Source organism: Sylvia atricapilla, chromosome 5 (genome assembly GCF_009819655.1).
Source record: "Sylvia atricapilla isolate bSylAtr1 chromosome 5, bSylAtr1.pri, whole genome shotgun sequence".
NCBI classification, from domain to species: domain Eukaryota; kingdom Metazoa; phylum Chordata; class Aves; order Passeriformes; family Sylviidae; genus Sylvia; species Sylvia atricapilla.
In genome coordinates, this window is record NC_089144.1 from 32249193 (window position 1) to 32263160 (window position 13968).

A 13968-nucleotide genomic window follows, 5' to 3' on the forward strand; every position below is an offset into this window, starting at 1 on the left:
CAAAATTATTCATCCTGGATGTACACATGAAGGAAATCTGACCAACTGTGTCTTAACTTTAAATAAAAGCCAGAGACAGAGAACAGTAATTCTGTGCAGTCCTTTAAAGGAGCACCTATCACCAGGTCTGCTGTTTTCCCCTCCATATTTCCACTTCAGGTTATTCACCCCCCTTTTTAGCACTGACCACTCCCTGCTTACATGGCCTCTGAGTTTTTCCTGTTCCTTCTGCTGCCAGGACTTGTCAACCCACCAGGACACCGCTCTTCAATACAAGTCTAACTTCTGCAAGGCATAGGCTTGAAAACTCCAACCCAGAGACCCAGCTGTGAAAGACTGTCAGTAACACAGATATCTGCCAGCAAATTATGGCTCGAGACAGCTCAAAAGCTTGTTCAGCAGGACACACTGCTCTTAAGATGCCTTGCCAGCTACATTACACGTTTTTCAACCACAACGCACATGGGGCAAGCGTGCAGGAAGGGCAGCTCATGGTCAGCTCCCAGCAGTGTGGGATTTATTCTACATATGTTTAATATAGCATGATTTCTCATTGCAATTGCCACTGAAAAGAAAGGAGAAAGGGTAGGCAAGCTGGAGCAAGAAGGGAAAGGCTGGTCTCAAAGCAGTTACAAGCAGCCCGGACTAGTGATGCGGTACACGTTGCCGGATCAGTGGTTGTCCTAATGCTGTGGGGAAACTTGGCAGCTCTGCTACCACTGTGGGCTGGGGAGACAAAGCCAGTGTGGAAACTTCACATGAAAAAAAAAAAAAAAAAAAGAAAGAAAAAGCAGAAAGAAAAAATAAAGGGCCAAATACATTATAACAGACCCAAAGACAATAATCTTTTGTAATCCAAACAAGCTGGGTAAGCCAAGGCATTGTTGAGAATCTGAAAAGCTCTGGAGCAAAGGAGGAGGATAAAAATGAAGAAGAAAAGTCATACAGCTTCTAATACAAAACACAAAAAGTATACTGAATTGAAAAATAAAACAGTCTATTTTCCTGAGGAAACATCAAAGCAGAGAGTGTTTTACATTCTCTCACTAAAGGATTAAGTAGTGTAAGAGTGGCTGTTTCTTCCTAATATTACCTGCACTTCTCTACATGTATGTGCATATGTCAATACACTGAGGTTAGTGACCAGAGAACAATTCAGACAACTGATCATCTGCATTGTATGTGATAAAAGTTCAGCAGCCTTTTAGTGTATCAAGCTCTGGCTGGCCAAAGCGCCATCTGACATTTTCTAGAAAAGGAATATATATGCTAATTTATTCTCCATGATAGATAGTGTCCTTAGAAACAAATGCAAAACAGACATGTCCTCGGCCACTGTGTCCTGATGCATCGGTTGAATCCAGGAATAAGAAAGGGAAGAAAACAGAAGCAAAATCACTGAAGTGGAAAACAGCCGCTAAGAAACCTTGCCACTTCAAACTGTCACCTCCACTAAACTGGAAATCCAATGTCTTGTCCACAATCACAACCACTCAAAGTGACCCAGACTTTTAGACAAACAAAAACAGATTGCTTCTCCTCTGCCTAGGGGATCACTGCACACAATTCAACAGATAACAAACACCTTGGGCAGAACCTTGCAAAAAGAAATGGATCCTTATTTAGAAGGGCTCTGTTTTACACAAATGTTTCTTGTCTTTTTATTGTACCAAGGCAACCAAAGAAAGAGGTAACTGATGCACTAGTTGAGCAATATGGAGCAGCTGAAAGATTCCAATTCTTTTACTAGGACAAAAATGCAGGCCCCATTTTTCACTTCCATTCAGAAGTCAAAAGGAACAGCAGGGAGAGATAGACTCATCACAGTTTCCACATGCTTCTGCTTGGCACAGGCCACCTTTTCCTGGGACAATGCTGTGGAATTCAAACTTGAATTTTCAAGGCACAGTTCAAGCATTTATTCCAGAACTGCCTACAGCTAAGCATATTTGTACTGAACTGGTGATAATTTTTGCATTGACCATATTAGAATCTGTAACTCGATCAGCGTGTCCTAGACTTCAGGAAATTCAGAAAAATCAAACGGAAAATAACTGTCTTCTCCTTCCTGCTATATGCTAGAGCTAAGAGAGTTCACAAACCAGTATTGAAAAGCAACACATTGAATCAAATTTGCCAGCTTGACTTACCAAAGCTCTTCTACCTTACTCACTATCCCACATTTAGAACTTCTGTTCCTTTTTCTAATGCCAAACAGTACTAACTATGTAATAAGGTAAAGTGCTTTGCGCACATTCACAAGTGTGCATTCACATTCATAAGTGAGGTAGAAACAAATATGCAGAATTATCTATTCACTTAACTTTTAAACTGTGTTTAAAAGTTAAGTGAAGATTTGTTCCATTGCTGTACGAATTTCACATTCTGCTTGTGTTTTGGACTGGAAAGAATACTGTAATAAGCAAAACTTCCACTGAATTTTTTGACATTTTATTTGGAACCTCTAGTGTATATAAATAGTTATTTTTTCCCCTTTATGTTTTACTTTGTATTTATCAATACCAAATTTGATCACTGTGATGTCCATTTGCATTAATCACTTAATTCTTTGCAGTACCTCATGGTCATTCTTGTTTAATAGGAAAAGAGCTGTGGTGTCACCTGCCAATACTGCAACTTCAGCATTCCAACCTAATTTTCTTTCCAGACCAGGAACCAACTGGGGAAATGCAAAACAACTCCCTGAAGAAACCCTCTTTGCCTTCCAACCATGATGACAGAAATCTGTTCTTGCCTTGCCTTCAGGAAGTTCCTGGCCTATGATACTTCTGTAGCTCTCCTCCACATGTTTTTTGTCCCAACTGGCATGTCACATCTTGAAAAAGAGCTTTTGGAAGTCTACATGAAACCATTCTTTATTGGTGCCTCCAGAGACATCTGGGAGTTTAACAAAAAAACCCTCCTTCTGCAGAAATTAGGAGAGTGTGTCATGATCTTCCAAATGTTTTGCTGTCTAAGTCCTCAGTTGATCCAATGTTCTCATTCTGCTCCTATTCTTTTGCTCATGCCTGGAGCCTTTTTAAATTGTGACATCATCATTCTCAGGGTGAAACTGCATATTCTACTAGCAGCTGTTCAAGATGACAGATGATGGTTATTCTCAGATTTACATGTTCTGCACTTCAGATTATATTAAACTTAGATCATTATCCTGCAATTAAAACATCATTATATTTATGGTCCATAAAACATGGAACAAAGCAAAAGTTATGCAAAGCTGTAGTTGTATGTGAGCATCCAAGCTTCTAAACTTAAAATAGGCTTTCTTTTTAACTCCTCTGTTCTTTTTTTTCCTGTAAGGTCATTTACTACAGACTGTAAAACACAGATGTCATGGAAATGAAGACCATTTGCATATATTGGGCTTTTGCCTTTATAGGTCATGCACAGAACTCACAACAGCAAAGAATAGGGCTTCTCCAAGGAGCCTCTTGAATCAACAAAAAACAATGAAGACATTTAGCCAGAAACAAAAAAAACCCAAAATCCTTCTTTCTGTCTTCATTTCTTGAAATCCATGCTGTTCGTTCAAGCCTTTTCATTTTAGGCTAGTTATGTTCAGATGGGCCCATGTGTAGAACAATTCCTCAAGGGATATCCAAACCAAGGGCCAGCTGCAGTGAAGTAGGGAAGGCAGCTCTTCCCTTCTGCAAGCTTTCCTCAGCATGCGAAGGCATGATGGCCCAACATCTTTGTTTAAAAAACTAAAGTCTGACCCACTGATCCAGAATTTATAAAAAGTTAGTTCCAAGACAGGAAAACTGTTTAGTTTTCAGAAAGAGTCCCTGGCACATCTTTGCCTTTATATGCTCGTTCTGCTTGGAGTGCTCACACATTAAAATGAACTCTCTGGAGGGAGGTCCACTTATTTAAAACATTATCTTCTAGAAGAAAGATATACCTGAAAGAAGGAAATGCCTTTTCTTTTAGTATGCAGGGGTACACTTATATATTTGATGCAGTGTACACTAATCAAAGACAAGTACAAAGCAGACATTGGCTGGGGGAGAAGGCTGACCCCATGCTAAGAAGGACAAATTCTTACCAGCCAGTCATGTTGAAATCACGGTACAGCATCCTCTTTCCAACTTCCTTGCGCTGCACCCTCCGTGGAAATTCTAAATGTGTGAATTCATTTCCCAGCAAGTGGGGCTGCATATAAGCCTGTGGGCAGAAATCAAACCACAGATACCACATAAAACAAGACATCATCTATTTTTAATGAGGTAGTATTACCATCCCTTCCTGGTCCCTTCCCACACAATTTCCACCCACTCCTTTACCCTCCTTTTTAAATAAGGAAGATGATGTGCTCCATTTCAGCAAACAATACACATACACCATTTCTGTCCCTGCCTGATATCCAGCACCAGCCTTATAAGGAGCATTCCTCTTGCCTTCAAAATCCTTCATTTCTTCTCCCTGCTCCTCAAGATTTGAAATCTCTAAACTAAACTTCATCCATTGACCTTGAAGGAGTCTGCAGAACTTTGTAAAACAGAACACATACTGTTTTGTAAGTCAGCAAGAGAGAAAAGAATGATCAAACACAAAGCCATGGAGAGACTTGGAGGGGTGAGTGTGCAGTGAAGCTCAAACTTTTTTGACTCTCAATAGTTCAGCTGTGCCAACAACACAGAAAACCCAACATTGCTACCACACTTTGTCACCACCTTGAGAAAAATTCACCCCATCACACGACACTGCAAATAAACACAAGCTACAGAGCATTTTGTTTTCTCGGTTTTGAAAAACTACATCCTTCACGCAAAATAGATTTTTAGAAAAGCAGCAACAGTTTTGTGTCACAACTGCAACTAAGGTCTTTCATGGTTTTAATGTTCAAACACTCTTATGTCCTTTCTGGTGCACTGCTCTGCAGATGCTGAGAGGCCTCTTTGCCAGAGTTGCGCCTCTGGCTCATGTCCTCCAAAGCTGACCATAGTTGAGAGCATCGCGAGACTCTTTGTCCACTGTGTAAATTTTTGGATGGAATTTTTACACAGGTCACTTGACATGATAGGTTAATCCTAAACGTACTCTATTTCTTGCTTCTGAAATAAATCTCACTCCTTCTTCTTTAGTACTCAAATAAACAAGCCTTGCTCTCTTCCTCCTCAAAGCTGCATTATGAGTGAGCTCTTATAAAAGACACAGTCAAATTGTCTAGGAAACTGAAAAAAGTTGCATTTCTTAACCTTCTTGCAGATAACTCTTTTTCCTTATCCAGCCTTATCCAGTTAAGGCAATAAAGTCTGTCTTATCTTCAGCAGCAGCTGCCATCAAGGGAGATGAAATGAGCTGGGGTTTAGTTTGTGTGTATGTCATAAATCTAGTGTTCATCAAAGGTAAGCAGCAGGAAGCACTGGAAGTCCTTATTGATCTACCTGGCATCTGTCATGCAGATAGTTCACAATAAAACATTTCCTGCATTTAACAGTTGAGCCTGCTCCCACTCAATTTAATAGGAGCTCTATCTGGCTCAGCACATCACAACGCTAACTTTCTATCAGCTTGTCCCTGTTCCTGTCACCAGACATCCTTCCAGAAAACACCTCAAGCTTGGCTGGAACAGGACTAAGGAAGGTTGTTGTGCGCAGCCAGCAAGATTGGATTCTGCTTTCAAGAGGTGGTTTTCAAGCATGTAAGTGATCTTGACATCACGATCCCTTCCTGGAACAGGAACTCCATCAAATTCTCTCTGCGTACAGTTAAGGGAATTACATTTTTGTCTACAGTCAGCCAAGGTCCCCTTCTCCACCCAAATACTGTTGACAAGGGTCCACTAATTGGATTCCTCTCCTCATTACAGAAATGGTTGAGAAGAACTAGTCAGTTTTGAGAGGTTCAGGAGTATTAGTCCTGATGAAGCTTTTTTATACTTCCATAACTCTGGAACTTCTTCATTTAAAAGTACAAGTAAGCTTTTCATTTTATTTATTTTCATTGCAGTTTTGAAAAAGACAGAAAATTCCTAATGATTTGATGTATCGCAACATATGAACAATATTTTTTCTTTGTATGATAACAAAGAGCTGTATTGCTTTGGTATTTTAAATTTTTTTTTCCTAGTCTATGATACCGTAAACAATTAAGTCAGTCTGCACTGAAAGTGCAATTCAGTTCACTTCTAAAAATGCACAGCTTATCTTGATCAAAACATTACAAACCACTACCAGCTAAATACTATCACCTGCCTACAAAACAAGGTCATACTTAAAGAAAAAAAAATCACACCTAGTATCAAAATAAAGTTATCTAACCTTGAGATTGTGAGATTATCAGTCGGAATAAGAGGTCCAAAAGAAAGACATTACAGGCTTTTAGCAGTTTTTCACTTACAAACAAGAATTTCCTTTATAGAAAAGGTAAAGCAATCAGGAGAGACCGCACTGCATAAAGATTTACTCAGATGGAAAGTCTGAGGTTATAACTGAAATAAGATTAATAAAGCTGGCACAGTTACCGTGGACTGCTAATGTTCAAATAAGACTTCTCTTCCGCAGCCAACCCTCAATGCTTGATTTACAATCCAGAGATCTTAACTTGATTCTAATATTTTTGGCGTCAGTGAAACAGAGGGAAAAGAGCAATTTGGAAGTTTCTGGTGTCTGTGACCTGAATTCTTATGTGAAGAAATGGGGATTTTCATTGTGTCTTGCTTTATATTTTAATTTTCCATATTTTTTTACCATTTTTTAAACAGTTATTTTTGATGCTTCACTGGCAATGCTACAGAAAGAAGAATGTTCTATAATAAAACTCAGATGCAACTTTCAGTTGGGTTTGTTGAGAACTGTTCTCCACGTACAAGGCAGGAAGGACTCTTCTCCCCACCTCAACAAAACCATGCTGGGCAGCAGAACCAAAAAATAAAAAAAAGCAACAGTTTAAAAATCTACAGATCTTTCAGACAGATATACAAGCAGAACTGTGAAATCTCCTCAAGTGATCTAACAAACAAACAAAAAAAAAGGCAAGTGAATTGACTCCCAGAATTTCATCTGTGATGACACAACGTATTTTCCATTTTTAAAATTTGTTTAGTCTCGATTTGCAAGAACCTCAGATCAGAAACATCACTCAGAGAACTTGAAATTTAACAAATAGTGTGGCTATCAAACACTTCCTATATCCTTACAAGGTATTTTCAGACCACACTGTTATTCTGTGTTACGGAACTGGAACATTTTTCATATTTTCTCTTTCAGAGGCTGTTAGAGCTTTTTGGCATAAATCTGGCATAGTCTGCATTGTATGTTTTTGGTACTCTCCCATTTTATGGTGTATTTTGTGGCTGGATGTTTTGCCTACAAAATTAGTTGTTTAAAATGGAGTTCAGTCAAAGAAGTATTAGTCATGGTTGTTTAAAATGGCATTTACTTCCTGCTGTGCTTCCTGGTGATTAGAAAAGCAAACATGAAATTAAGATAAACCTAGACTTACACACTCGCATGCCAGTTAATTAGGAGGCAGGAAACACTGCGTATATCTCATCTGTATCTCAGTAAGGCCTGCCACTGCCTTTTCCAGCTCCTTCAGTAGGCACTGCACTGGAAAGTCGCTGGCACTAGTGGTTTCTCAGCATCCTGTGCTATTTTTCAGATTTGCTGCTTTCCCCTACACCAACTATATCTTACAAGTCTATACTTTAATCATACTGTGCCCTTTTCTCCAAAAGAATATTCTACTATATGAGCATGCACAGCCCAACACTTCCAGAAGTTTTGGAAATGACTCAGCCATTATCATAGGGACACATTTAAACTACAGAGAGATTAAAAGTAAAGGATGTGGTGGTAAAAGGAAGGAGAGCACTAGAAGTCAAATCCATCTCTTGATTGGTCTCTCATCTTGTGAAAGGCCAGGACCCCTTCCATGGAACCATACATCTCTTTTACCACAGCATCATCCACTGTGTCAGATGGCTGAAGCAATCTTATGCTGGGTGATACAAGGAGCCAAAACCTGTAAGAGAATTACATCTTGACTGACTTATAATCAAAGTGCTGACTGGACATTTAGGAGATCTAGGTGCATTTCCTCTTCAGGCTCAAGTTCTGCAGGCATCCTTCAGCAGGTGAGTTAGTGTCACTTTTATCCTCACCCAAGCAGCAAAATAAGAATAGATCCCCTTTGAGCCCATGACCTCTGGGCTCATGAACCTTTGCTTGAATGGTGGCAAACACAGATGGCACCCATGGTCACTGCAATGGTGGCCACCCAGTCTCTACAAGCAGGGACACCTGCACTGGCAGCAGTGGTGCACCATTTCTGGTGTACTTTTGTGGGGCTGTTTGGTGCACACATGAAGACGCTACAAACATCACGTTGATTGACCTCACAACATCTTGAAACTGCAACTTCAGTAACTAATAGAAATACATCCATCTGCAGTATGCTCAATTCACCATTCATTTAAAACACATTTTCCAAGGGAATAGGGAACAAAATCTATCCTATTTACTGTTGCAATTTACACTATCATGACTGAAATTAACAGTCTCCTCAGAAGATGAAAGAAAAATTGCTTCTGGGTGTCACTGCCTGCACAACTGCTGAATGTTCCAGAGCAGGTCCCAGTAAATACTGGATTTTTTTTTCCTTCAAGATACACTGATATGGGAAGTCAGCACTTTTCCCAAGCGCTGTGTGGGGCTCTCCTGCTACAGTGCGAAAAACAAGAGACACAGAAATTCAGAAGAAAAGGAGGCAGTTGAAGGGAAGCAACATGGCACACTGAACCTCTACAGAAGCTGAAGGGCCAAGGGAATAGTGGTGCAAAGACTTCACTCTTTACATATTAAGAAGTGCTCTCTGACTGAAGGATTGATTGCCTTCTGCAATACTCTCACAAGCTGCCTGACACAGAAGTCTGTCTCTGCCATACAGCTTGCCTGAAGTCTGCAGCTAGATACTAACCCCCCCCCCCCCTCCCCCCAGTGCCCTCCTATGGAGTGACGATCAGGCTCAGAGCTGCTTCAAAGTCAGGGCGGCTGGATAGTCAACTTGTTATTTTCAGGTTTCCATGCCAGGGATCTACTGCCAAGGCCATTCTTGCATGTCCAGCAATAAACCTGCCAAGACAGGGAAAACATTTGTTTCCCTCCCCTCTCAGTTACTCAATCACTACTAGCTGAAGCACAGTTTTGTCTAAGACTAGACTGGAGGACTTCATATAAAGATACTCACATGACCCAAAGAACTCATTACCCCATGGATTTCTTTCCACAGAGAAATTAGGCTCAGAAAAAAAAGGCCTACAAGACCATCCTGTGTGACTGAAGCAATCAACAGACACCAAAGGCAGAGGGAAGCTCCTTCATCCTGACTGATCAACAGTGTCTGCTGCATGGGGAACAGCCTGCAGGCTATAAATCCATACCCCCCTTTGCTTGTACAGTGACTTCCTTAGAGTGAACAGTATTTCTGCGATTACCAAGTCAAATATTAATGCAAAAGTGATTAAGGGGTTTTCTTCCTTTCGTTCAGGGAGAGCAGTGCAACATATTTGAAACAAAGAAATAACTGCAAATAAGAAAATAGACTAAAAGTAATTAACTTCCAGACAGAACAACAGATCAGAGATGTTGATGGTAGAATAGACTAATAGTAGAGCCTGGGGACAGACAAGTGAGTAAGAGGAATTATTTGGGATCTACTTAGCAGGACAGATGCAAACTTTGGAGTGTAATGCTTATGCCAACCTTGCAAGAAATTTGGGGTCATTTTTTCTTTTTTTTTCAAACAGAAGAGTAAAAATCTTACTTAGGGAATGTTGTGTTTGAAATGATCTGTAATTTTGTTTCACACTCTTGCTGTCTTGCATGTATTCTCTTTAAACATGATACACATAGACCTGGCATATTTGTTACATACAGAATTAAAATAGACGAAGGTAAAGGAATTTTCCACAGGAAACAGCAGAAATGCTTTTCAGATCAGCTACTGGTTTCAAATTTAAGCCAGAAAGGACATCAAAAAAGAAAAAAAACCCTTGTAGGCAATGTTTTATCTCATATTTCCTACAGAAGTAGCAGACTCCCTAGATGCTAAAGATCCCTTTTATTTTAGAGGCAAACAAATTATTTTAAATGTAACTGAATTGTGAATATTTATTAGGCTTCTTTTCCATTTGGTTCTCTGAATATGAATAGTCCCGAAGGAGTATTATCTCTGAAATTTTCAGCTTCAAGCCAATGAATCCGACTGAAATTAAATGTGACAATTGAGGAAACACAATTTTTTCTTTAAAACCTCCCACCACCACCTTTCAAACACTGGCATTTTGTCTAGTTTCAAACCATGGTGCTTGGTTCAGGCTGAAAACAGAAGACACCTTAAGACCTAGGAACACCACTAACCTTGTCCTGTCCACCTTGAGTCAGGCAAGGCTAAGAGCAAGCCTGCCTTGGCTGAAGCTTAGATTTCTAAAAGGAAAAAGCAGGAGAACAGAAGAAGCACAAAGGAAATCTCTCACCCAAACGTTAGGAACAACATTTTGACAACTTAATCAACTTCAACCAACTGATCTGTCCATTGATGAAAACCTTAAAAAGTAACGGGATGGTTTGTATGAAAAATAACACCATACATTTAGACTTTTATTACTCTGCCAGCTTATCAGCCAACACAGCTTGGTCTATAAAGCATTCCCTGTGTCCCTTAGCTTGTCATCTTGTCCCAGCTTTATAGGTGATGCTACAGTAAATAAAACTAATCTTTGATCACCCATCCTATGCTGCAGCTACTAATGTTCACTGAGATCACCTCTAAGCTGGATATCTTTCTCCTGATGGGAGATACTACTAGAATACTGCTAGAGTAAATTAATCAAACTCTGCAATGTCACTCAAATACAAACAAAGAGCAGTCTGTGGTATTTTATACTGTCATATAGTAAGCACTAGGATAGATTGAAATACATCTGTGGCTGAGTAGCTCTACGTCTAAGCTCTCAAAAGCCAACATCAGTGCGCTGCTGAAGGGTCTGCAGCTGAAAAATGTACACTAGCACAGCCATGCTAATTGATGGCCTTTGCTGAAGAGGTAATACTCCTTTCATTGAGATTTGCACCACCAGAGTTTTCTCCACATTTGCTGATGGTTTAGAGACATGCATGATCAGTCACTGGTGTTCAGTGAACACATCATCCTTCACTGAGCCACAGTAACTCAGCAGCATTTCTCTGAGCCTTTGATATTACTGGGCAATGCTTGTCATGAGCAGCACTGATTTGGTCTCAGGTCTCTTACCAGGTACTGAAGTCGTTGGCGTTCAGTCTCCGGAGTGAATTCTGAAGACATTGGAATGACTTCACCATTTCGGATTATTATAGCTCTGTAAAAGTAATAAAACATCATCAGGACAGAAAAAAAAAAGTTTAAAACCCTCAGAAAACCACTAGGTAGTCACACTCTTACTCTCTTCAGAATCACAGTCAAATAAAGCCATTTCTTTTCTACTGAGGTGGTCAGCAGAACAAGATAATTCCTGCCCTGCATCCTTTAGGCTGGCCAACAAAGTATACTTGTATAAACCAAGTTCTATTTAGAGCTCACAAAAACATCCGAGTAACAAAGGGAAGAGTTACTTCAATTGATGTCTACAGGACCACCTTTATTAAGTGAAATGCAGACACCCAGAGGAGATGCTGCAGAATCACTGATTGTAGAACAACTCTTAGCAGTTTTTAATACCAGTTGTGGCTGACATGGTCTAAACTACTGGCTTCAAATGATTCAGCCAAGCACTTTCTAACTATTAATTGGTCATATATCATGTCAGAACATTTCTACTCCAACAGTAAATGGAAATAGCAAAGCAAATCCTATTTAACACAAATTTAACTAGTTACCTGCTGAAAGATGGCAGGTAACGGAATGACCGTAGATTAGCCAGGAGATTTCATACACATTTCTGCAAATGGCAGAGAGAAAAATTTCTCAAGCACATGCCTGTTGCCTCTTAACAATCTGAGATGCTGCACACAAAATATGGTCCAATCTTTCCCTGAAGTAATGCCACTGGCTGGAAGACAAGTCACAGGAGGGAAGGATTTACCCAATATTTCTACTGCATTCTACAATCATGAATTCACAGAACTAAGTCTCTTTATTTTTCCATTATTTATCTCTCTGTAAGCAGTGCAATGCCTAGCACATCTAACAAACTATGTATCATGCCAAAGACTTTAATGCTTGTTGTGGAACTGTTTCTCAGCCATCAGTAGATAAATTCAGTGTTTGGATAACAGCAATGTACCAGCTCTCCTCTTGAATTTGGTCTAGCTAAAAAGTATTTGCCACTTGGATTCTAGCTTCTCTATGTTTTAAATGGTCCCATTTCTGTGATATTTTCACACCACTTATGTCCTATTTATGAGCTAGCTTACTTCCCTTGATAATTCCATCGATTTGCTGTCATTGCCTCTGTGCCTGGTGTTCTGATGGCATTGTAATGCAACCAACAAATACAGCAGGCACACAAAGACTGAAAACTTAAGACTTTTAAATTCAAAACACAGGCATCTTGAGAAAACCAACTCAAGTACAAACCTGAATTTCTAAAATTAGTGGCACTGGACAGATTTCCAAGTCTTTGGATTGGTCATTAGACTAAAATTGCCTCCAAATGGTCACCTACTATAGCTAGTACACAAAAGGCAGCAGCATTATCTATGAGTAAATGAACTGTTCACATTTCTGAGATTCATGTGGCAAAGACCAGATAAGTTCAGGATGATGTATGACAGTGGTAGATGTGTGAAGAAGCTCTGGCAATGAAGGGAAAACTGCCTTGCTTTGAAATGTAACAAATTTACTGCTCTTGGACTTCTGGCACTTGTGTAAAAGAATCCTGTGTAGACATTAGAGGTGGCAAGAGTGCAGCCTACAAACGGGAAGGTTCCCACTGGCCCACAATTAAAAAAAATATTGTGTACTTGAGACAGACATGGTAGTTGCAAATCTTTAATTTCCTAAAAAAAATTGTGCATAATTTTTGACAGACTTTTTTTCTCCTTTAGGGAATCTGACTATAGGCTTACAAAAATGCCTATCCAACTAAAAAAATAAAAGTTTGCTGAAAATTTTTCTTTCACATTTCTGAGACAGTAATTTAAATATGAATTAAGAACTCTACCACCTCTCTTCTGCAACAACACTTATTTTTGCAGTTCCTAAGGTATTCAGCTTTGAACCAGATTAATTTACTCAGACAGTGAACATTTTATATAACTTTTTAATATGTTATTTGGTTCACTTGAGTAGGCTTCCCCTTAAGGGGTCTGTGGATTTACTATGGAGTATATACTCTGGCAACAGTCTAGACCAGACTGATCAAAGGAGCTAATCAGACACTAACCAAATTTTACACACTAGTTTAAGTGAGTCATAAGGGATTTTCTGATCTTTTGCTTGTCTAAAAGAGCTCATATAAAACCACACATTGATATAACTGCTAGCACATCAGGCTAATTTTCTAATTATTCTTTGCTTCCCCTATAATCACCATTTCACAGGAAATCCATATTTTAAAGACCACTCAAACCAGTCACCTTTTTCTTTGTGTACATTGGGGTTCACTTTTTTCTTTGTGCACATTGACATACTTCCTATATATTTTGATAGTTGTCATTCTCACTGTGGGTAGAACTGGGCCCTGAGGGACTCACATCGCATAAAAAGCAATTCAAAGGCGAGTGGGTCAACCTTTCATAGCTCAACTTATTTTCACCAGAATTGGCAGCCACCTGGGATGAAAAGAACAACCTAGCACACACACACATAAATCTTCAGAGGGGGAGGAACTAAAGCAATACTGTTGATACCTGGTAAAAGAGAGTTTTATGTTTTTCATTAATGTTTTCAGCAGTTGGACTTTATTCAACTTGCAAGTTACAGCTGTTCATAAGAGTCAAAGGATTTGATCTGAGGAATGAGACA

The 13968-nt window shown here is 39.5% G+C and overlaps 1 protein-coding gene across 1 annotated transcript in view; it reads right to left on the reverse strand.

Moving 5' to 3' along the window:
* Window positions 1–13968, reverse strand: part of PPM1H (protein phosphatase, Mg2+/Mn2+ dependent 1H) — a 127654-nt gene that overhangs the window by 30577 nt on the left and 83109 nt on the right. Inside the window, exons 5-6 of the mRNA XM_066319098.1 lie at window positions 11278–11362; window positions 4067–4185 (exon numbers count right to left, since the gene is read on the reverse strand). Coding sequence (XP_066175195.1) covers window positions 4067–4185; window positions 11278–11362 — 204 coding nt within the window. The remainder of the gene's footprint in view (window positions 1–4066; window positions 4186–11277; window positions 11363–13968) is intronic.